The following is a 23727-nucleotide window of genomic DNA, read 5'->3' as shown; positions in this document are numbered from 1 at the left end:
TGTGTGTGTGTGTGCGTGTGTATACCTGCTTACGTGGTTGATCAGGCGGGTCTGCAGTAACAGATCTCTTCCTGGCAGAAGGTTGTCACAGATCAGGTGCTGGTTGGAGCGCACAGCCACGCCGTGGCACACACACAGCGAACATAACACATCCAGAACCTAAAAAGCACAGAAAATATGTCAGTAAAGTACACACACAGGCTGATTGTGGATTGATTCAATTGGACAAGCTACAGCTCTATGCCAAAAGGGGTTTTCTCTGCCTTGAGAAATAGTTTTTGGTTATCTTGTCCTTCTCAGTAAAACAAAGACGATTTGTAAAATTTCTAAATCACTGCTTTGTCAGGCTTGCTCATCCAGCACGGTACTCCCAGAGGTCTCAGGCTGTGCCCACAGATTCCTGGAAGCCTTTTCACACTGTTTTTCTGCATTGACGATTCAATGTGTAGGAATTAGTGGCATCTAGCAGTGTGGCTTGCTGGCTGCAAACAAATGAAGACCCCCTCATCTCACCCTTCCCAACAGTGGCTGCTAAAAACACAAAAACGGGAAAAAGGCCTTCTCTAGAGCCAGTGTTTGACCGTTCTGTGCTTCTGTGGAAACACGGCGATGGGATACAGCACACTCTGTGGAAGAGGATGTTGTCTTTCACTCCTTTAGGAGAAAAAGGAGTGATGATAATACAGCACATGCTTTAAATTTCTTACATAGAGCTATGCATTGCTCTAATCACGCTGGATGGTATTCTGTTGATGATAGAGCCCAAGTCAAACCATGATAGGCTTGACTTGGACTTACAAAAAATGATTTTTTTGATGATCTGTTGTGTATATCCCGTATATCTGTAAGAATACCTTGTGGTTGCGTCCATGCTTGTCCAGCAGGGATATAATAGACTTGATGTGTCCCTCTTTGATTATGTTCAGTGCTTCAGGACTCTCCACCAGCACACAGTGAAGCACCTCTAGTATACCTAGAAATATAAAACATCTTCAGTAAGAATGACTACAAAATTCAAACTCTATTTGAAGATCATCCTAAGGCTAAAAGTAGCTCCCAACTGGTCAAGAGGAACTTAAGGCATGTATCAGTTCCAACTTTAGGACCCTTCAGAATTTTCCCTAACAGCATTTCAGGGTTAAAAGTACCTCCGCAACATAAACTGCAGTGAAGCGTTAAGTCAGGCAATCAGATTAATTCTGTGTAATGTTATTAACAATAGGTATTTCTTGATGTGAAGGAGCCTCAGCACACTAGCAAAAAAAATTCTGAATAGCTTGTAGTGTAACTGGCTACCTTAAACCACTGAGTAAGTGTTGCTGTGGCCACACTAGGCATGAGTAGCAAGGTCAAAGTCAAATAGCATGGCAGGTTTCACTAAGAAATAAAAGTACTCAGCTCATCAATAAACAATTTATTTGCATTTGGTTTCTTTAAAATATTCAAGATTATTCTGAATAAATTCCCACATTTCTTTCATCTGCAGTTAAAAAACAGAACCTGGATTGTCTGAATTCAACATTACATCTATATGTGCCATATAATATGGTCATCTCATTACAAGGAAGCTGACCTACCAGAGGAGGCCTCCAGTCTCTCCAGTCTGCTAATCAGCCAGTCCAACGAACCAGAAAACTGAGCACAGTTCTTCCTATTTCCTCTGATCAGTGCAGCTAGGAGGAGGACAGGAGACAGGACCAGATAAGGGACAAGTGAGGACAGACATGACAACGTGGGCTGCTATTATGTGATAATGGTAAAACTATTTCCATCTGTTTTAAGCTTTTTTTTATTTGAACCTAATCTTTCCACTGAGTACATTTTCATCTCTGCAAATGATGTGATTATTTAATTTTACTGTATGATTTTTTGTAAACATGAAAAAAAACAACAACAACACATGTTCATATCATTTCTGGGTGTGCAAGTGGTGTGTATGGATGTATATGTATACCCAGTAGCTGGTACAGGGAGTTGAGGATGGAGCTCCAGGCCTCTCCTGCCTCCCTTCCTACTGCTTCAGCAAAATGAGCTGCACTGTTGTAGACGTGAAGGCGATCAATACACTCCAGTACCAGGCTGATCATACCCTGTAGACACGCAGGTTGTTGGTTTTACTGCTTTGTTCAGACGGATTCACATAATTGTAATCATATGAAGTGGAAAACAAAGTGCAGTGCATAGTGGATATGAACTGTTAACACTGTAAAGGTCCAGCTGCAGATAAAGGAGGTTTGGATATGTGAACAGCCCTTTATTATTTAAACTGCAAAGAGTATCCCTGTATGTACACACGAAGGTAACAAAACTGTGAAAAAAGGTGCTATGGAGGAAAAAATTATACGCCTACAATTTATCATATCCACAGAATACTTCAACGCAAGAGTGAACTCTTGTGGCACAAGTACTTAAGCAAGTTATGGTTGTGTCCGTGTCTCAGAACATACTTAATGTACCTCATTTTAGCCCAAACCATGATCTATTCCTAAACCTCACAAAGTAGTTTTGGTGTCTTGGTGTTTACCACATGATGTACTTGGTGTCAAATATATAAACTCCATTCTTAGCATATTGTCAGGTAACCGCGTTGTTGGTACCATACATACCTCACTTAACCAGTGACAGTAAAATCCAACTTCATAATCACGACCATGTAAACAAGACACAAACACACATTCGTACCTCTTCCTGAAAGAGGTTCTGCCTGTTTTTCAGCGCTCTTAGCCGGTTCTGCTTGTCTTCATGTTCCAGGTGGTCTCCAGGCGGCTGGAAGTAGCCAATCAGATCTTGCAGACTCAAACTAACTGAGTCTATTGGTAGATCTAGAGTGGAGCTCTTCCCCTTTTTCCTTAGCGTGTCCAGGCCCCTAGAGCGAACCATAGAGAACGTCAATCAGTGTCTTTATAATGTGGATAAAGTTTTGATTGTTACACTTCTGATCACTGCTGTAGTGCTGTTATTTAGTGCCTGACCTTTTGTTGCAAGCTGATTTCCATACAAAGGCTATGCTAGTCAATGTCTATGTTATGTGCAGCTGACTGAATAATATATCATTTTGTTTCTGCAGTGCCTTTTTGTTCTGAATTACAATGCTTTCAGGCTGCTGGCTCTTACTGCGTTTATGCTGAGCTTGTTGGTTGTGACAAGCTTGTCAGTTTTAGTGGATTGTTTATGGGCACTTCTCTGCTGCACTCCACTGGTTTGATGTATGTCTGTGATGATTCCCAAGTCCAAACTAATGTGCTTTAAGACAGAGCTACATCAGTCCTAATGGCTTGTAAATAAACCAAAAGATGGGAGTGAGCCTTTTAAAAAAATACAGATGTGTGTATAGGGTGCATTTTTCAGTGAGTAATATTTGCCACTGCAGCTCTTAGCCAAATATTTCTCTCTTGTTTCCTCTGCAGTTTTTTTCTGAGATGGACTGTCTGAGACACAGAGACTCTGTTACATACCTTCAAATCTAAACCGTTTTTCTTGCGAAAACATAAGTAATTGTTTCTTGCTATCACAAGAAAACAAATTTTCTTGTCACAAGATACAAAAAGAAGGTTTGAGACTGTATCTCAAGATTATGCACTAATTAATCTGCTAATTATCATGTCAAGTTAACAGCACGAAAAAAATGAATGGGCATGTTGGACTTCTCATTGGATGTTTATATTATAGACAGATTTTTCATCTGCAATGTGATGTCATATCAAGGACGTAATGTTCTTTTCAAGTTTCACAACTATGGTGCTATCTGGTGTCAGTGGTGAGAGCTCACGCCTAATTTTATCATAGTTTAGCTCAGTGCTGGTGTTACTTAGGGTGGTTTTACAGAACTTCTGCTAATTAATGATTCATTAGTCATAATACATGCTGCTACTCAAAGCTGAGAATTTACATTTTATGTCTTCACCATGATGCTGAAAAATCTCTTTGTGTTTCAATGCATTAGTATGAATTGTGAACCACAGCAGGTGACTGGTTGAGCGATATTAACTTGCAGGCTAGTAAATGCAACATAGAACTGAGTGAGGAAATATGTAAGGGGAATTCCTGCAGTTTTTAATATAGCCAGCTGTTTTGGCAGGTTTCATTATATTTCCTGTTGATTTCCAAAAATTTTCAAGTTGAAGTTCCGGCAGGATACACTGTGAAAGTGCATGACTATCTGCTGCAATAAACCTCTATTAAACCTATGTCATTTTAACTTTACAGATTATTAGGCTGCTGCCAGCATTCAATTTTGCTAGTCTTATGACCATACTTTTCTTCTGGATTTCCTTCCTTCATTGTTGTGTGTACTACATGTCTAAGCGTGTGTGCACAATAATCTACCTGATGAATAGGTTGAACAGAAACACAGTGCTGCGGATCACTCTAGCAGTGCGACTCTCTTCGTGTTGTGACCGAGAAAGGGTCAGCCCGTCATCCATGTGACCCTCGTGGTGCATGATGGCCTGAAAAAGGAAATCGGCTATTGAAAACCACTGACCTATAAAAATAAACAATTACAGCATTTTCAGTCAAAAAATGGGACCATGACAAGGAGGCAACCAGAGTGTATACTAAGACCCTTGTGGCTGAAGTGAAATAGTTACCAATATGTGTTAATTAACCAGAATACTTGTTTTTGAGTGTTGGTTTAATTTTTTATGTTGAGATTTATGGCATTTATTTTGTAATAACAGAACTAATGTAGTTATTAAAGGTGGTTTTCTTAAAACTTGCAGACTATGTGAAATGAGTTTTCATGAATAAACACTACATTTACCAGGTGTGGGTTTATTAGCTGTTAGCTCATTTCTTTACCACAGAATAGGTAAAACAGAGTACACTGCTTATAAAGCACTGAAACCTTTATTGTGTTAACTTCTTAATCTGCTGTCACTCTTGTTGTCACATCTTATCAGCTCCTTGGTAGTGAGGTACCAGTGAGGTACCTTTCTCTGTACTCCACCCATGCGTGCACACTTGGCATCAACAGTCTGGTAGGTGAGCCATAGGCAGGTATCAACATGTTGGATGTAGCACACAGAGTCGCCATACTTAATGTCAGGAACACCCATCCCATCCACCTCCTTCTTTACACCAGGGTCCAACTTTTCCTGAAAGAGAGAGAAAGGAAGAAACACTTTTAATACCGAATAATTAGTATCAATGAAACCAGATGAAGACAATCAGCTAACCAAACTTCAGGCATGTCTTAAAGACATAAAAACCTGGATAACTTGCAATTTTCTACCCCTAAACTGGACAAAATTGTTATTATTGTTATTGTGCTGGGTCCTAAACACCTTGGAAACAAATTATTTGATGATATAGCTACCTTGGATGGCATAACCTTGGTGTCCAGCCTTACCTTAAATAATCTGGGAGTTGTTTCTGATCAGGATATGTCCTTTAACTCACATATAAGTCAAATTCCAAAAACTGCCTTTTTTCACCTTTGCAACATTGCAAAAATTAAGCATGTTCTGTCTCAAAAAGATGCAGAAAAACTAGTCCACACATTTATTTCCTCCGGACCAGACTATTGCAACTCCCTGCCCCAATAAGTCCATAAAGACCCTCCAACTAATCCAGAATGCATGTGCACTGACAAAAACTCATATTAGAGAGCACATTTCTGTTCCAACTGCCCGCCTTGTTGCCAGGGGTGAGTGGAACTTTACCTCAACCTGACCTCAGCCTGAGAATCTCAAGATGGCCACATCTGCAGCATCCTTCAAATCACCACTGAAAAACAAGGTCCTCTTCACATTTTTAACTTTGTTGTAACCTGTTTTGGTTTTACTTTTAGTTCTTTATTGTTTTACTGTTAATGTTCCAGTATAGTCACATTGTTTTGTATTTTATCATCATCCTGTAAGGTATGCTGCTACTGTATCGATAAGAGAGTCAATCTGCTTAGAGCAGGCAGATAATAAGAAGTCATAAATACATTATGGTCATTCCACAGACTCCATTCTTTGTGGTTACAGAGAGCAACACTGTAACCCAATGCAACCTTTTATTATAATCATGTTTGCTTGCACTTGGCCTTGCGAGGCATTGTACTGAGATAATCCATTTGGACATCTGAGCCTGTCAAAACATGTCAATGCAGACATTTTCCCTTCATTATGACGTTATAGCACAGATGTACATTACATCCTTCACAGATGATGTTGTGGATGGTGTTGACTCGGTACCTTGGAAGACCTGAAGCAGAAGGCTGTGGACTTGACATCAGCTTTCTCTTTGTCCATCAGCAGCAGAGATTTGTCTTCTGTCAGACTGAGGTACTTCCCTGTGGTCACATGTCTTAGTCTGAATGGCTGACCCCAGCGGATATGGCTCCCACTCCACCTGGACACAGATACAGTCAGACACATAAATACCAAACAAACACAGTGACAGAAAAAAAATCTGAATAAAAATGTTAAAACTGATGCTCATTGCCAGCGCTCAATTTTGCTGCCCTGCACAAGGCAAACCAGGAAACTCTAACCGTAACTGTAGTGACTGATCAACTGCAAATTTACGAAGCAAAATGCACTGCCTACAGTTTGGCATAGTCTTACAGAGGGGCTCTATGTCAAAATGCAGTTTTAATACTGTTATTATTTCAGTATTTATGGTTCTAAATACATTTGTGTTTCATCAAATTGTCACAAATCCCGCAACTCCAATTGATGATCATGTTGCTCTGTTTCTGCTGGGTGTGTAAAAAGGCTACTACTTGCCAACATGTTGGTCATAGTAGGTTTATTTCATGATAGCTATGTCAGTCTTGTGTATATTCCTTTTTCTGATGCCAAAAGTAACCAAAGGAGAATTAATGCAGTTAAATAATGCAGTAAATTATATTTATGAATTGGGTTAAAATATAAACATTTAAAATATGCAGCTGAACCTGAATCAGAAGCCCGAGGCTAATGTTCATTTACTTCAGTACATAGTCTTGGGCAAACAAGCCACAGATGTTCACAGTACTGATGCACCAAAGCAACAACAGGCAAGATGTTTATTTCAAAGATATGAAATATCATGATACGGGTGAGTGTGTGTGTGTGTGTGTGTGTGTGAGTGTGTGTGTGCATGCATCGGTGAGTGATCTGGTTGGATATCTGGTGTAGTATTACACACAGGTGAAATTGATCTCATTCTTAATGGCTATTAGATTCAAGAGACTGCCACTGCAAATACTTGGTGAATGTCAAGGCTTACTGGGTCATCTGAATGAAAAAGAATGTAAAAATGTATGCTACATTCAAACCCTTGCAAAATGAGTTCACACAGTGCTGATTAAACCTGCCAGACATCACCTGTATTTTGCACTATAGTTTGGAATTCTGGTGTCTGTGGCAACATTCCCATGTTGGTACCAATGACTTTTAAATAAACCAGCAAAAACTGGTTTTCAAATGAAATATAGTGTTAAAATAATGTCTGTCTCTAGCATCAACAGTACATCAATTTAATAGTTCATTTATTTAGACAAAGCGATTATGATTAGCTTATGCTAAGCTAGTCTAACCAACCTCTACACTTACTGGCACTGACGTAATATCTATATCACACAAATATAAATGTTGAATTTTTCCTTTAAAATGTGACCAGTTCAGAAAACAGGCAGTCTTCTTACTAAAATATAATAAACTAGAATCGCTGCCTTGAAGCTGTATGCCTCTGCTAACCCGTCAAGTTGCAGATTACAACCATGTCGGTTCTGTAGTGAGGTGCCTGTTGACCAATAAGTCGAGGTGGATTTGGGTCAGCTTGCAAGTGAATGTCATGGGTTTGGGCAGACAAGTCAATCAGTAATAAAGCAGCATTATGAGTATTGCATGCAATAGACCATCTTCTCTTCTCCTCTCTCTGTCACTCTCTGTGTCTCATACACACATTAGTTGTTTTGAGAGATAGATAGGGAGAAAAAGAGAGACGTCTATTCAGATGTTTATTCAAAAATAAAAAACACCGCCGAGAAAAATTTGCTCATTTAGTCTTGATCTTCCTAGTACTGCGGGTGGGGGCGACAGGGAAAAGAGAAAGAAACGCTCAGTCACCTTCAATCACCTGAAGCTCAATGTCAGCAAAGCCAATGAGCTTGTGGTGGGCTACTGCTCTACCACTGCTGCCCATAGTGCTGCCAATCCCTGCTAGACTCTTTACACTGTGAGGATGATCCAGCCGCACAAACAGTACTAGTTTGTTTGTGTTTACTATGCATGTGGTTATCTGACTCTGTGGAAGCGCATTCTGCTAGTGTATATTTGTGAATATTCTGGTTGCTTGTGTATAGTACTCACACAACACGCAGCGTCTCCAGCCTCCACAGGGACCTGGCATGACTGGACACTGCTCCTCCCTCATAGTGCACTGTCCTGTGGGTAAAAATGTCACAATCGCACCTTCAAACAAATGAAGTCTTTTCCAAAACATTGTGCATTCTAGAAGTCACTTCTTCCACACCAACTCCAACTGCGTTTGATGTACAAGTAGATACAGTATATTACTACCTGGATGACTCAGTAGCAAATCTCAGCAGACATTCAGCAGGAGAGCACATTCACTCTCATTGGCATTGTTTAACAACATAGCTGTTCCCTTTGGGAACATCTTAAACCTATAATTATTAATAGTTCTCCTTGTCTCAGTCACAGCAGAGAGCTCAGACTGTAATGGGAGTTGCTACTTTCCCTTCCTGCAGACATGGTTAATTCCTTACTGAAGAAGCTGAATACTGTATGTCTATTGGTCTAAAATGGAGAATTTGATTTGAATGATTTTTAAAGACAATACCCACACATCTAACAGACACAACAGAGAACACTGTCACGCTGTAATTGATGTGCTGTATCATTATCTGACAAATGAGGCAGGTTTCATAAGACACTGTATTAGGTCAGGTCATGATTATGTTGTGTTCATGCTCTGATAAATCTTACAACAGATCAGAGATCTTTCAATGTCACTCAACCAAAATTTCAATCAATCAATCAATCAATCGAACTTGTAGAGCAAATAAATCCTTTCATACAACAGTAATGTAGCCCAAAAGGCTTTACACAATAAAAAACCCCAATAAAAACAGCACTCCCCTACACAGACGTCCCGATTCACACACACAAACACACACAAAAACACACACACACACAAGTGACATCTATTTTGGAAAAAGACATTCTGAAATTAAAATGGACCATCTTATTTATTTTGTACATGGCTGTACATTTGTTTTACAGAACTGAGGAAATGCTATCCTGATATGCTATGAGGAAATACCAGAGGTATAGGATAATCTAAAAATTTAAAAATGCAAGAGAAATATTAAAATGCAGAATAATAAGGGATACAATAACACAAACAAATAAATAAGTAATACTAAACAAAATATTGAATAGCAATGGGTATTAAAATACTGGAACAGAGCTAGTAAAAACAGAAATAAAAAGTGAGATACTAAAAGGAAACAAAGATAAAGAAAAAATACAAAACAATAAAATACTAAAGAGAGTGGAATGATAGAAGTCAGTGTATTAAAAGTAAAGCAGATTAAAATGAATAAAAATAAATAGACAAATAAATAAATCAAATTCAGCTAAAAGCCAGACTTACAGAAAAGTCTTGAATTTGCTTTTAAAAACATTCGTTGCTGCCCTCAGGTCTTCTAGAATTGTAAAATCATGAGTATGTTGTTTTATTCTGTACACTTTGGTATTGAATGATTCTCAATTGTATGTAAAAACTCTTAATTGAAATTGGGTGTGTAGCCTGATCAGTAGGTTAAAGCTACTTCATATATGTCCAGATGAGATGAAATAGTCACTAAACTTTCTACCTTGAATACATACATCAACTTAGTCCAATTATGAGTACACATTACCTCCTCTGCTCATCTCCATGCTCCCCAGAGGGAACAGTCAGACATTCATCCATGTGACCATGAAGGAGGCGCAGGACGTCCCCTCCTATCAGGAAACCTGCAAAAAAGAGCGAGGAGGACAGACAGAGCAGAGGGTGGCAGACAGCATATGAATCATACTACAGAAAAGTACACAGTCGGCTTTGCATAAAAGCACCAGAATTAGGAAACATGCTACCTTGTCTACACTTTTCTAATTTTAAAACTCATTTGAGTGTTTTTATGGACCTGATGTGGGAGGGGGGCAGCAGGGCAATTATGGTATTAAGCATGACAGGGATTAGCGCTTCCAAAACCCAGCTGTTCAAATATGACACAGAGTCCTGATATAATGTCCTAATTGCATATAATATTCTTCTGTTGTCTTCTGAATGCCATTACACGTGTCCAATGCGTCCAAGAAATTTAAATTCAATATAATAAGTAAATTTGTCCAAAAACAAGAAGCAACAAATACTGTAGAAACGGACTGAGTAAAAGGCATGACACAATCAGCAAGTAAGAAATGTAAAAAAAAAAAAAATGATAGAATGAAGAAAAGAAAGAAAAACAAAGAAACATAGACAGGTGTACCTTGTGCTACTTCACTGCCAGAACAGATGGGAGCCACACTCCACAATGTCTGCTGGAAAGCTGCATCGACATGGAGGCTGCCATTACCGTAGGACAGATGCTGCTCGGAGAGACACATAAGAGCCACTTTTTTAAAGAGGACAATTAGTGACACACTAGAATGGAATGCAGAAAAACACTAAAAATGATCCTGAATGTGAGTGCTGTATTTAGAGATCCAGAAAGCCAGTCCAGCCTGGCCATTAAGAACATCAGAGAGTGCACAGTGATCTCAGTGCATCAGACCATGCAATTGGTCAGTCAGTATGTGGCCAGCAGGGCTTACAGTCATCCATGGTTTTACCTTCTATACAGTGAATGATCAGAAGATGGACAGTCAGGAAAAAGAAATGACCAAACAGAGAGAAAGCTACAAAGAAAGGAAATGCAGCTAAGCTTTGTAAAATTACTGTGTAAACATAATCTAGTATATGGAACCAGGCACAAGCAGACATATGTACATATATGTATCTAAACTGCAGATTCTGAAACTAAGCCTACACTTGGGACTAATGTTACAAAGCTGTGATAAATGTGTGTAATCTCAGAAAGAAGTTAGAGGGTTGCTTTGAAAGTATCAACCAATTTTTAATCTCATTGTACATGTGTATAGTGACAATAAAGACATTCTATTCTATTCTAATATATCACTATTAACAACTGTCATACTGAGGTAAATCTGTCTGTGTCAAAAGTACACTTGTAGTATTAAGAACAACTTCATTGTGAGACCGGCGTTTTTGGGTTGTGGCCTTTATCAGGGTCATCATACAGCGCTTTACAGAAACATAGGAACGGAAGGAAGGAAGGAAGGAAGGAAGGAAGGAAGGAAGATGGAAAGTAAGAAAGAAACAAAAAGAGAAAGAAAGAAAGCCCCGTCCGTCACACATGTTCCCACACACATCTGCCACTGACCAGATATCTTTCAGAGGAGACGCTGACCAGGATGAGATCATCTCCCACTCTAACCTTCTCTCCCTCTGAACGCTGCTTTGATGCTGGATGGATGGTCCACCAGCACGCCTCGCCTACACACACACACACACACAATGTAAGAAAACACACAAAAAGCAAACAGCTCAGAGGATATGCGTCCACAAATGTGTCCATGACTCAGACTCACATAACATCATCTAATATCACACAGTGTATCACCTCGGACAGTGTACCACTTTGGTAGCCTAGATTTGTCTTGCAGCTGTTCTGCCTGTACTGTATTTTACATCTCTACAGAAGCAGGTCAAGAACAAGAACAGGGCAGACATACTTTGCAGAGGCTCATTGTCCTGACTTTGTTCTAAAGTGAAAACCACTGTGGGGAAGCAGCAGGTCAAGAGTCGGGTTTCATTGACAGTATCAAAAGACACAGAACACATAACAGTGACAGTGACATAACACTGGCAACAGCAGTGCAGGGTTTTATTCCAGCAATGACATGGACAAAACAAAAACAAAGTATAGCTTGAGATGATCAGGATGAAGCCAACTCAAACCTAATGTTATCAGGCTAATCCAAACCTTAGCCAAAACTCAGCTTGATTTTTTTTTTTTTTTTTAGTTCAGTGAAGCAAACTTTCTCCATGCGAGTCTGTGTCCTTTAATGAAATGTCTTCATAGCGGTTAAAAATACATAGAAACTGTAGCTTTTTTCCCCATTTAAGAGCTTTACAGTGGAAACACTCATCTTACAGTACACCACATTGTCTGACAGTATCATAAATAGTCTATGTCCCTTTGTTCAAGTGTTTTAATGAAACTATATTATGTTTACACAAAGTGAAAGGTTCCTTTCCTAAAAATGTAACCTTCCATATTTGGTATCTTTGGAAAATTTAGGTTCTTCACAACAGTTCAATCAACAATCAACAAAATAAATATCACACATACCTTTTAACACATTATGGCTTTATAAAGCTGATGTGGATGATGCATTATCAGTTGCCTACTTACACACCAGCAAAGAGGAACATTAGCATATGTCAAATATCCCCTGACCTTCTACCTTATGTCTACTCTCAACCAGCTCCTGCTTATGGTGGCTGAGATCGCTCAACAGACTGCAGCCTTATAAAACACATGAAAAATAGACAAAACACAAGCAAATTAAGAAAACATCATTAATATGACAGCCATAGGCAATGCAATGCAGAAACACCTTACAGAACAGTGCTGCAAACAGAAAACGTTGGGAGTGTTTTCAGTGTGCTAAACACAGCTTGGACGTGCTTGTTGTTGCAGTTGGGTACATGTGTGCAGCAGTCACTTTCCGAGCATAGGAAGAGTAGTGCAGTGGCACAACGTCAGTCCACTACATAAACATGAACAGATGATACATGGACTATTCATGGCAACAGGCATGTTCAAGTTGTGTTCAGCACTGTTCCTTCTAGAAACACTTCCATTCTCTTTTTTTCCCCATATTTGCAGCCCTTTTCTCTAATGTGCTGCGTGTGCTTACATCTCGTTTTCTAAATGCTGCACGTGCAAGAGGTTTTCTTAATTGCCTTGTGTTTTGTCTATTCGTGTTTGTTGAGCTCTTGGCCAGGATACCTGAGAGACATATCTGGATTGTTAGTGGACGCATATTGGCTCCACTAATGTTCAGCAGGTAGCCTCACTGTGTCTGTCTGCTGTTTGTTGCTGAACAGGTAGTGTACAGTGGGATTATCAGAGCTATTTCTCCACAAAGAACTGCCTGCTGCTGCTGAAAGAGAGAAGCGAGCAAAAGAATCATTTAAAAGATGCTAATAATGTGGAGCTGATGGGAACTGTATAGTCTGGCACGGTTTCATCAGTTCAAGTGAAAATTTACACGTACTGTGTTTCACTGATACATCTTTAAAATAAAGCTTTGAGCAAAGTTTGTCCACGTAAAAGATAACAAAGTGGCGACCTGTGGTATTTCCATTCCTGTGTAATCTTCCTACCTGTAGTATCTTCCTGCAGTCCAACATCAAAAGCCAGTTTGTCTGTGGATGAGCGGGAGGTGGACAGACAGCACAGGTACTAAATGGAGAAACATAATATAGTATAATAACCAACTGAGCAAATAAAAAAGCCACTTCCTTCTGTACCTTTAGGTATCAGTCCCGACAAGGAAGACAACCTGCATTGTTTGAAAGGTATTCACCTACTTCTAATTTTTGACTGGAGTTGTTATCGTGGAAAGCGTGTGTGTGTGTGTGTGTGTGTGTGTGCACTGACCATTCCACTGTAGGAGTGTCGCAGCAGGACAGCATGTCCATACAGTAAGGTGCGATGGCCTCCACCCTGCGCAGTCTGACAGACAGATATTGATGGGAAGGAGAAAAAAGAGCAGAGTTACAAAAGACAGGAAGTCATTGAGAGAGAAAAACGATGAGAAACAGCTAAACGGAGATATCAAACAGTACAGACAGGAAGATCAACGAAACAGATGCAGACAGTAAGAGAGAAGGAAAGGCCGGCTGTATCTCTGAATTACCTGACAGTCTACAAATTAGAATGTAAAAACAGAAGACCGGCTAAACTGTGATGTCACCCCTCTGTGACTTCATCATAGCTATGCTTTAAAGTACTCTGTGTACAAAGTCAACTATCAGTATATCACTGCCATATTAATATCACTAGCTGAGTGTATAATTACCATAACCCAGGGCTGTCTAATGAAGTCATAATCATGATTATAATTTGGGCTTCCACTGCTAATTAAACCTGATTGGGTGCACTATTGACACTTTGTGTTTAGAGTGACTGCTGGGGTGCATCAAATCAAATGCTCCCAATTCACAGGCAAATCACAGGTCTCTGCTTCCCAAACATCTGCATTATACAACTACTACTTGAATAAACCTGCACAGTAGTGTGGGGGGGAATCCTTTTGATTCAGTTGCATGTTTTCACTGACCATGATTCCATGTGATGCAAGATCTGTAAACAATGCATTGGATTAAAAAATAAGACCACATTTTCTGGAAACCCCTTCGCTCTTTGTCCCTTCTCCTTCTCCCCAGCATTTCTTAGGACACCAAGTGTGACATTATGCTTGCAAATACAAGTGAACAACTACACAGTGACACCAAAATCTCTGCAGGAGCCTGCACCACCAGGAGACTGCACCATGTAACTGGAGGCCCGCTTTCTGAGTGGCATTTCTCTCCTTAGCAGAAACTGCACCTAGTCTGTTGGTCTTGTAATTTCTCCTGCTGCACTGCAGTCATTCTGTCCTACTCCAAGTGAATGCGCAGAGCTGTGCAGGCCTCGCAAAACAGAGCTGCTTCAGTTTCACATAAACACATATTCATTAATGTATGTGAACTGCAGTGATGGTGATCATGGGGGATCATCAAAAAGGTATCATTTTTCATCAGGCCGTCCTTGAGAGTTTAATTAGATACAATATCACAACTTGGTTTGGTAACCTATCTGTTCAATTAAAAACAAAACTGCTCCAGATGATCCAAACTGCTTGGAAAATGATCGGTACCAAAGAACAAACACCCCTGCAGGCCATTAATCAACAGTCTACCATAAGCCAACAAATAAGATCACCAGCGATCCAACGTAGTGTTAGCTGCTGACCTCCAGCAGGAGGTTTAGAGTCCCTCGCTGCAAACTTAACAGATTTAAATATTCATTCATCCCTTTATCCATAAAGTTTTTAAACAATGGTAGGCAGAGTCAGAATGCACATTAGCCAATGATTCACTCTGCACTGGCATTTTTTGAGCTCAGTTTTTATTATTTTAAATATCTTTTAGATTTGGTATGTATTGTTTAGCACTTGATGTTTTATTCATTTATTTATTAACGTGTCTAAGGACTTGCCGGATGATTGTATTTATTGTTACTTGTGTACCCATTGCAAAACGGTTACATAAAACCTGACCTTGCTGTCTCTTCTATTTGCTATCATAATTTACACGTGATGGATTTGTATTATCGTGTATGCAGCTATGGCATGGATGAGGAGCCATCAAGACAAATTTCCCACATGTGGGACAGTAAAGTTTATCTTGAGCTTGATCTTGGTATGCACAGCAGCTTGCAGGGCCAGTGTGCATTCCCTCTCTTTATTTTATGTAATTGGTGATACAATGAATACAGATATGAAGACATATTTAGTGCATACATTGTATTATATCATTTTAGTAGGCAATGCAACCTTTGAAGCTCATTAAACTAAATATATATATATATATACATATATATATATATATATATATATATCTGTACTTAAAACACAGTAAAAAAAATGTCTGCATCCTCATTTTGTTCAAGCTAAAACCGGTCAAAAGTAGATTAATGCTCAGAAATCATTTTTATTTGTAGAATTGTCTCAGATGTGTCAAAATGACGATAGGTAAAGGAGCATTTTTTTGTACAGTGTATTAATATTTAGTAGTGTGCCAACTAAGAAACAAAATGATTGATATTTATTTAATGTGGCTGTGACCTACAGCAAGTTTGTGGATGCAACCAAATTAAGCTGAAGTCACTAATATCTCTGCAAAATGTCAAATGAGAGGCATCGGAAGGGTTAAGGGCAGTCAGTCCAAGGTCTCATAAAGAAAATAACAGAGACTGGAAAAAAGGAAAACAAATATATGTAGTGTAGGACTGTTAAAGCAGTATTACTTCAAAAATAAACTCACTTGCATCTACAGATGTTCATAAATGAAACAACTCACAACAAGATGTGTGGATTATCTTAATTAACAATGTCATGATTTCTGGAAAAAGACGTTGCTCTTGAGTCTTTCAAATTTCCTTTGGTGCTTTGAGCAACACTCCCTAAGCGCCATCTAGTTCCATTATATCCAAAAAAAAAGAAGACATTTGTCTAAATTGATATCTGCAGCCAATATCTCCAAAACTCTGCAACATACAACAAAACAAATCTAGATGGATAAAAAGCAACCAACAGTTAGTGTAACTGTTCCTTTAAGTTGATGTCCATGATTTGTGCGTTCTTGCGGGACTTCAGAGAGCCAGTCAGTTGTTGGGAGTTACATGACTTGACCAGCAGTGTTGGAGGGTTCATGTGTCTCAGTGGAGAGAAAACTAATAACTGCTGAAACACAAATGTGTATGAAACCTCTGAAATGCTATTACTACTGATGCTCATGCCAATGACTGTAATAACCGACATATGGGCGGCGGCAACAATGACGAACACAGACAGCGAGTGGAGGCACACCTACCCATATTTCCACATCTACATGCTGTGTGGAAATGAGAGAGAGGAGGAGAAAGTAAGTTGCCGGAGTCATTTGTTTTCAGACGACATAGAAACACACATCTATCCAACATACGCCCATTAGACATTGAAATCACTGGCAGGTGAAGTGAAACCATCATCTTATGACAATGCAATGTTTTGCTGGGAGACCTTGGTTCCTGTCATTCATGTCGAGGTTTCCTTGACATGTACCACCCACCTAAACGCCACTGCAGACAATCCCCCATGACAAACAGCAAGGTGCTGACCTGGCCACCAGCCCCAATGATTATCTGGCTGATAATCCACAGGATTTGCCAAGACAAGCCCAATCCAATCCATTGAGGCCGCTCCTAGATCCTGCTAGCACAGGATCTGCTAGCAGTGCCCTAGTGCTAGACACCACGGTACACCCCAATTCTTCCTAACATGAATGCCAGAATCCAATGTTTCCCAGTAGACTGGATTGTAACAGGGTGATCAACATTATCCACTTCACCTGTCAGTGGTTTTAATGTTGTGGTTGGTCAGTGTACAGGACTGTTGGATGAGAAGGTTATGACAGTTTCTTGATATTCAAGGTGTTGTACTCAAATTTCCCTCCATATGAAGATTAGGTTTGGTTGGGAAATACACTCATTTGCTTTCTTTGTCAGAGTGAAATCAGAATATCAATATCAGTCTCAAGTGTGTCGTCAAACAGAAGTAGACGACAAAGACAGCTGTCCCTCCTGGCTTTTGTCTTTATACTAACTCCACAAACAACCTCTTGGACCCGGCTCCATACTGAGTGAACAGCTATGAGAGTCATATCAAATCTTTAAATCTAACTCAACTATTCATTTTAAGAGACCCAAGTTTTGTTTACACTGTTTGGCTTAGTGTGATGGAACAAGCCGGAGGGACGGCTTTGTTTGGGGACATGCAAGCAATGATGAAAAAGAAAATCACTAACATGGAATTAAACAAGTCTCTATACCTGTAATAGCTAGTTGCAAAAATAAGCATTGTTTAACTCTGCACCAAAATGAAAAGGGTCGTTTTTATATAACTTGCTATTTTTAAGGAAAATGTGTATCCAGTTAACAATACAGGGAAATTTTTTACATTTTTTTAAGCTGCATTATGTTCTCTTCCTGTAAAATAGTGTCAAATAAAACTGAGGAATCCTGCTCATCTACTCCCATCAAACTACCTTTGTAGAAAGACATAACAGACTTCATGTGGGTCCCTGACCAATCATAGCTTGCCATCTTTCACAATGTGCATAACGTCATCAGGAAGGAGGTGCTAGTGACCACCTTGTGGGAAATATAATGTAAGCAAACAATGGCGGTGTGAACAACACTGTCAGTCTCACAGAAAGCCTAAAAAAAAAAAGAAAGAAAAAAAATCACAGTAACCCTTTCCTTGCTGTTCCACGTCGCAGGAGCGACATCATTCCACATCATTCCACTGTCGCTTAGCTATAGCACCGCTATGTTACTATCGTGATGTTCAAACGGATGTTCGGAACACATTATGAAATTTTTTGCTGAAGGTAAAAAAAAAAAATTGCAACATGTATATTGTTATATTGTTATATTGTTATACAGTATATATATGCAGATTTCCTGCACTCTACCTTCAACCTTTCGTCTTCGGTTACTCCTAAAGTGCTTGTCAAAAGTCTGCTCTTAAATTTGTTGTTTGTTTGTTGCAAAACTAAACTTCCGCAACCAAGAAAATGCCAGGTGTAGTGGTGTCCAGTGACATAATGACATAATGATATTATCCATGAGCAATGTTGTCAAGTTAAACATATATATAACATATAATAAAGCCCTGTAGGGCAGGAATGGATGTCACCGATTTAAGAGCAACCACCCTTAAGAGACATTCTAAGTACACTCAACACACCGGCAACAAGCAGGGGTCATTTCATTGGTCAGCACTACACCTGTCATTCTGCAGGTTAGAACATTTTGACAGGGTTGGTGCACGAAAAATCCCAGAGCACAATAAGAAGCCCGGGTGTGAGAAGAATGACTAAAGCTGGAGCACAGGAAATGTGTTTAAGAAACAAGATATCTGCATACAAGCATTTAGCTACAAAAGAAAAGCAAATATAAGCACAAGTACAGACTATCTGTGAGTGAGGGCAGTGTTCTGAGGAAAAACATTACAAAATCTGAATGTTAAAAATAAGTCATGTTCTGAAATTGAAAAACAGCGTTCTTGAATAAACCTCAAAAGCAGTGCTGCTCTGGTTTTTGGTGTACACCATGTTGTATGTTCTATGTGTATGATGTATGTGAACACATGTAGCTGCTGAAGCTTCACCTCACACTCCTGGAACATGCCTGTTTTCCTGATGAACAACACACACAGACCAGAACTTTCTCAGTTCTATTTATTTGTGGGTCATACCTCTGACTGAATGTCTTACCTCACTATACACATAAATTGTTTGCCAGGATTACAACCCTTTTATGAAGCAAGACTACAAAGACAGGCTCTTGAACACACACACACACGCCTCAGTATCTCAGTGTGCAAAGAGTGTGCACTAATGTGTGTTTTATGCGTTTTTGGTACAAGTTGATCTAGGTTTGTGTCCTGAGAAATAACCATTATGACTGGATATGTGAGTGCTTGCAATAAACTGTGTGTGTGTGTGTGTGTGTGTGTGCATCACTGTCTTTTATGGCTTTGGTCTTGATGCCTGCTGACAGTGAGAAAGGACAAATTAATAGCCCTCCCCTCACTTCATTAAAAAAAAACTGCAAGTCATGATGAAATTTGACATCTCTATTAGATCCTCCTCCAAGACCACAACACCACAGCCGCACTGCAGCTCTGTGTCGGTAACTGCACTTTGACTGGAGCCTGCTTACTTTGAGATTATACATTATTTCAATGAATGTTCTAGGTCCTATTGTTAAGTATGCATATGTGAAAAGAAAAGCCCTGTGGCTGAAAGTTACTCTATCAGTTCTTGTACCTAACCCATACCACTAGCAATACAAAATATTTAAATACATGTTAATAAAACACACCATTGAACCTTGCCATCTAATGGAAAAATTGCCTGGCAAACAACACCATCTCATCTCAAACTCAGTTCCTCCTCCAGTTTGTAATGCAACGCAATGTTTCTGTTTGTTCCTGAAATGTGTAGCCTCCGTGCCTTTTGTAGCCTCAAGAAATACAACATCAGGGTTATTTTCATAGAACAGCTCCTCCAGAGCTCCAGAAGACATTATACATGTTCCCTTCAGACAGAGTAGCACTAACTATGATTAATAAGTTGATCATTCTCTGGAAAATAAGGAAGATGATGGGGTTTGGAGAGAGAGCAGACTTTGCATTGGCTTGAGAAAGATGATCATCAGTGCGATTAGGCAAAGCTTTTCATCTTGATGTAAATGAGCAGACTGAAATATGGTGAGTTTTTCAATGAGCTCAGTGATTTGAGCTCTGCTCTCTGACTCTACAGTTCACATAGATTTAATAATTCAAAAATCTGAACTGGATCATTGCTTTTTCATTTATAGCAAGTTTGAGTGTGTGTGTTTTAAAGGTTTGGCTAATCCTTCATCACAGAACCACTGCTAGTGGGAAAAAAAAATGCAAACTGGAATAAGCACTTCTATGTGCACTCAGTAACAGCCTGTCTGTTGTTTCTCCTTTTTAAAAATAAAGCACAGTTTTGGCATTGGTTCAGTTTCTGGCTAGCTGCTTACTTTTTAGGCAACAGTAGATGGTAGACATGTTGTTTCCATGACAAACTGCCATACTGATAAAACATACTTGAATAGCAAACTTCCTAAAATCAGAGTTTGCAAGAAGTCTCATAGTACACAATAACAAACAAATAAAGTACAATGAATAAGAAAACAAAAAAACAACAACGCCATAAAACAATGGAAAAATACATAATAGTTGATCTGCAGTTACATGTGGGGTACAAACCAACACACCTGCTGCAAAGATCATCCAGATATGGCTTTAATGTAAAGATGCTGAAATATAATCAGTAATATGAATTATATAGAAGTGGTGATAGAGTATGATGCTGTCTCCTTTTTTTGGAAGGAGAGATAACTAATCACAGACAGACAGCCTCACATTTCCACCAGTGGCTTTAATCAAAGCACTCCATGAAGGACAGCATCTGCACTGGGGAAACCAGACCAGCAGTCTAACATTACTGTTGAGGAACTGTTCGGAACCACCATGTCGACACTTGATCAACAGCCTCCGTCTCACTAGTGTGTGTGTGTGTGTGTGTGTGTGTGTGTGTGTGTGTGTGTTGAAATGAGTGCATGTGATGACACCCACCCCCTCAGCCTTCTCCTCAGTGTTGGCCAACATCTCCTGAAGGGCTCGTACTGACAGCGACTGCTCCAACACGAAGGTGCAGATGGACAGATCTGGAGGCACATTCTGAAACAAGAACAGGCCTGAGATCACTTATTGATGTTGACTTTTATATGACACTTTTATATGTTTAGCTCTTTAACGAAGAACACACTACAAAACTTTAACGATGACAAACTGATTCCTAAAGCAGAGGACGCTGGAGAAAAATTGGAAGACTGATCAGCTGTCTTTAAATTAAAATATGTGGTGTGACTTAGGCTGAAAAGTTTACAGACAAGGGAATATTTTAACGTTTTGGAATAATGTAAGTATGCTACTCATTAAATTATAAGACACAGGTCTGTTTCAGACATTTTAAAGCTGAGATGCTACTTTTGTCTTTAAGTAGTCCTCAGAATTAAGAGAAAAATGTAATCTAGTGTTAGCATAAAATAATATTGTGAAATAAGGACCTAGATATGACACAGACAAATCTCAGTGATCTCAGTTTTTATTGCTTTTAACTTCCTATTCTTAGGAAATGGATGGAACATGGATTTCTTTTGTTATTGGTCAATTTTCTTTGGTAGTTATGGGAAGCATGGAAAAACATCGCAAAAAAAAAAATGTAAATTACAAATGTCAAACAATAAAAATTAAATTAAATAAAATGTCTCCTTTTCAAGAAGAAAGACATTTAAAGTTAAAGTTAACAAAATATTAAAACCTTTCACATGAGAAAATCAGATTACTCTGTAATTGTGTTCAAAAACATTAATGACTGAAACACAAAGACAAAGAAGCCATGAGTATCGCAATTTTGTTCTCTTTCTTTAAGTGGAAACAGATATAGAGTCATTACACTGTGTATTACTTCTAGTGACGCATAAAAGAAAAAAAAACCTTGTCTATTGCCAGTTTAACGCAGCTGATTACTATTTCACAATTTGGACAAACGAGGAGATAATGTACAGGATTGTGGTACGGATCAGACAAAACGAAATTCCCACCAGCCATATCACTGCAGGTCACATCTGACAACAGAGTCAACAGTAATCATAACCTAATGCAGCAGCAACCCTGGGAAGTCCAGTAATAATAAAAACAATGTTTCTATAGAAAGTGGTGTGTGCCTGTAGTTGTTCATTAATTTATATATTAGTCACTGTAATATTCCTATCATCACTGCTGTGGCGACTAAGAGTCCCCTTTGCTTCAGTCTGAGAATGTCAAGCAGTGCTGCCACTTGTGCACCCACTGTTGAATGTTTTAAGACACTTCATCTTTCTGCTGACCTCTGGGTTAAAGGTATTGTCATCTCATCAGCATCTCAGATAAGAGGGCCTTTGATGATTTTTTTCTGTTCAGTACATTCAGTATTTAGTATTTAACCTGTATCAAAATAAAAATTGTGTAAGACTGAGGTAACCATTGTGATGTCTAAGCTGCTGTATGAGGAGTGTTTTGCCAACATTAAGGGCAATTGCAACACATAAAAAACTATAACTTGTTTCTAATCTAATCTATCGAGATATTCATTATGAAATATGTTAACAGTATACTATCAAAGCAACGTGAGGGGCTTGGCTAGCATTGAAGAAGAATTGCATCTTTCTTGTTGCATATGTTAAGTACACACAGGATGGCAGACTGGCAATTGCTCTGTGTTGTCTCAACAGAATGCTACAAGTAAACTGAGCTGCTCATGTAGCCTGCCAAATGTACTGAAGGAGCTGGTGATGAGCAGTTACTCCAGTGATTATAATGTTGTAGTCTGTAGTCTGTTGCCTGCTTTATTTTGAAAGTATACACTACAGGTCAAAAGTTTTAGAACACCCCAATTTTTCCAATTTTTTATTGAAAATTATGCACTTTAATGTCTCGTTGTACTCTTAAATAAAAGCATAGAAGAAATAAATAATTAAAGTTAAAAAAGGAATGATTGAATCAATTTATGAACCAAAATGTAAACTTCTAACTCATCAAAATAGCCACCTTCGGCAGACATAACAGCTGAACACACTCGTGGCATTCCTTCTACAATGGAAATCAAATATTCTTCAGAAAGTTCTTCCCAACTCAGTTGCAGAAGTTCCCACAAATGTGTGGCACTTGTAGGTTGCTTTGCTTTCACTCTTCTGTCCAGTTCATCCCAAACCAGCTCGATGGGGTTTAAGTCTGCAGACTTTGCTGGCCACTCCATATTTTCAAGCTTACCATCTTGTTCTTTTTTTCCTAAGGTAGTTCTGGCATATGTTGGACTTATGTTTTGGGTAATTATCTTGCTGTAGGATGGACCAACTAAGGGGACCAACCAGAGGGTACTGTATGGCACTGCAGAATGATGAGGTAGCCGTTTTGGTTCAGGGAGCCTCTCATTCTGTACAAGTGACCAACCCTGGATCCAGCAAAACAGCCCCAGAACTTCACACTTCTTCCTCCATGTTTGACAGATGATGTCACACAGTGAGGAACCATCTTTTCGCCTACTCGATGATGCCCAAAAGTCCTAAGTGATGAACCGAAGATTTCAAATTTTGATTCATCAGTCCATAACACCTTCTTCCAGTCTTCAGTAGTCCATTGGCTGTGTTTCATGGCCAAGTTTCCAAGCCTCTTTTTCTTGTCCTATGAGTCACCTATTGCGCAAGCTGTTGACTCTCACAAGCTT

The 23727-nt window shown here is 39.2% G+C and overlaps 1 protein-coding gene across 10 annotated transcripts in view; it reads right to left on the bottom strand.

The window, feature by feature from the left end:
- ryr2a (ryanodine receptor 2a (cardiac)) overlaps nucleotides 1-23727 on the bottom strand; it is a 155302-nt gene that overhangs the window by 85356 nt on the left and 46219 nt on the right. For all 10 annotated transcript variants that reach the window (XM_046378163.1, XM_046378170.1, XM_046378167.1 and 7 more), the window contains exons 3-17: nucleotides 21036-21140; nucleotides 13718-13792; nucleotides 13441-13519; nucleotides 11429-11541; nucleotides 10475-10574; nucleotides 9863-9959; nucleotides 8286-8360; nucleotides 6183-6339; nucleotides 4932-5096; nucleotides 4327-4448; nucleotides 2683-2866; nucleotides 1955-2090; nucleotides 1578-1673; nucleotides 855-973; nucleotides 26-159 (exon numbers count right to left, since the gene is read on the bottom strand). In XM_046378163.1, the coding sequence (XP_046234119.1) occupies nucleotides 26-159; nucleotides 855-973; nucleotides 1578-1673; nucleotides 1955-2090; nucleotides 2683-2866; nucleotides 4327-4448; nucleotides 4932-5096; nucleotides 6183-6339; nucleotides 8286-8360; nucleotides 9863-9959; nucleotides 10475-10574; nucleotides 11429-11541; nucleotides 13441-13519; nucleotides 13718-13792; nucleotides 21036-21140 (1757 nt within the window). The remainder of the gene's footprint in view (nucleotides 1-25; nucleotides 160-854; nucleotides 974-1577; nucleotides 1674-1954; nucleotides 2091-2682; nucleotides 2867-4326; nucleotides 4449-4931; nucleotides 5097-6182; nucleotides 6340-8285; nucleotides 8361-9862; nucleotides 9960-10474; nucleotides 10575-11428; nucleotides 11542-13440; nucleotides 13520-13717; nucleotides 13793-21035; nucleotides 21141-23727) is intronic.

The sequence above is a fragment of the Scatophagus argus genome, chromosome 21 (genome assembly GCF_020382885.2).
Source record: "Scatophagus argus isolate fScaArg1 chromosome 21, fScaArg1.pri, whole genome shotgun sequence".
NCBI classification, from domain to species: Eukaryota; Metazoa; Chordata; class Actinopteri; family Scatophagidae; genus Scatophagus; species Scatophagus argus.
This window is presented reverse-complemented; position numbering and strand designations above follow the sequence as displayed.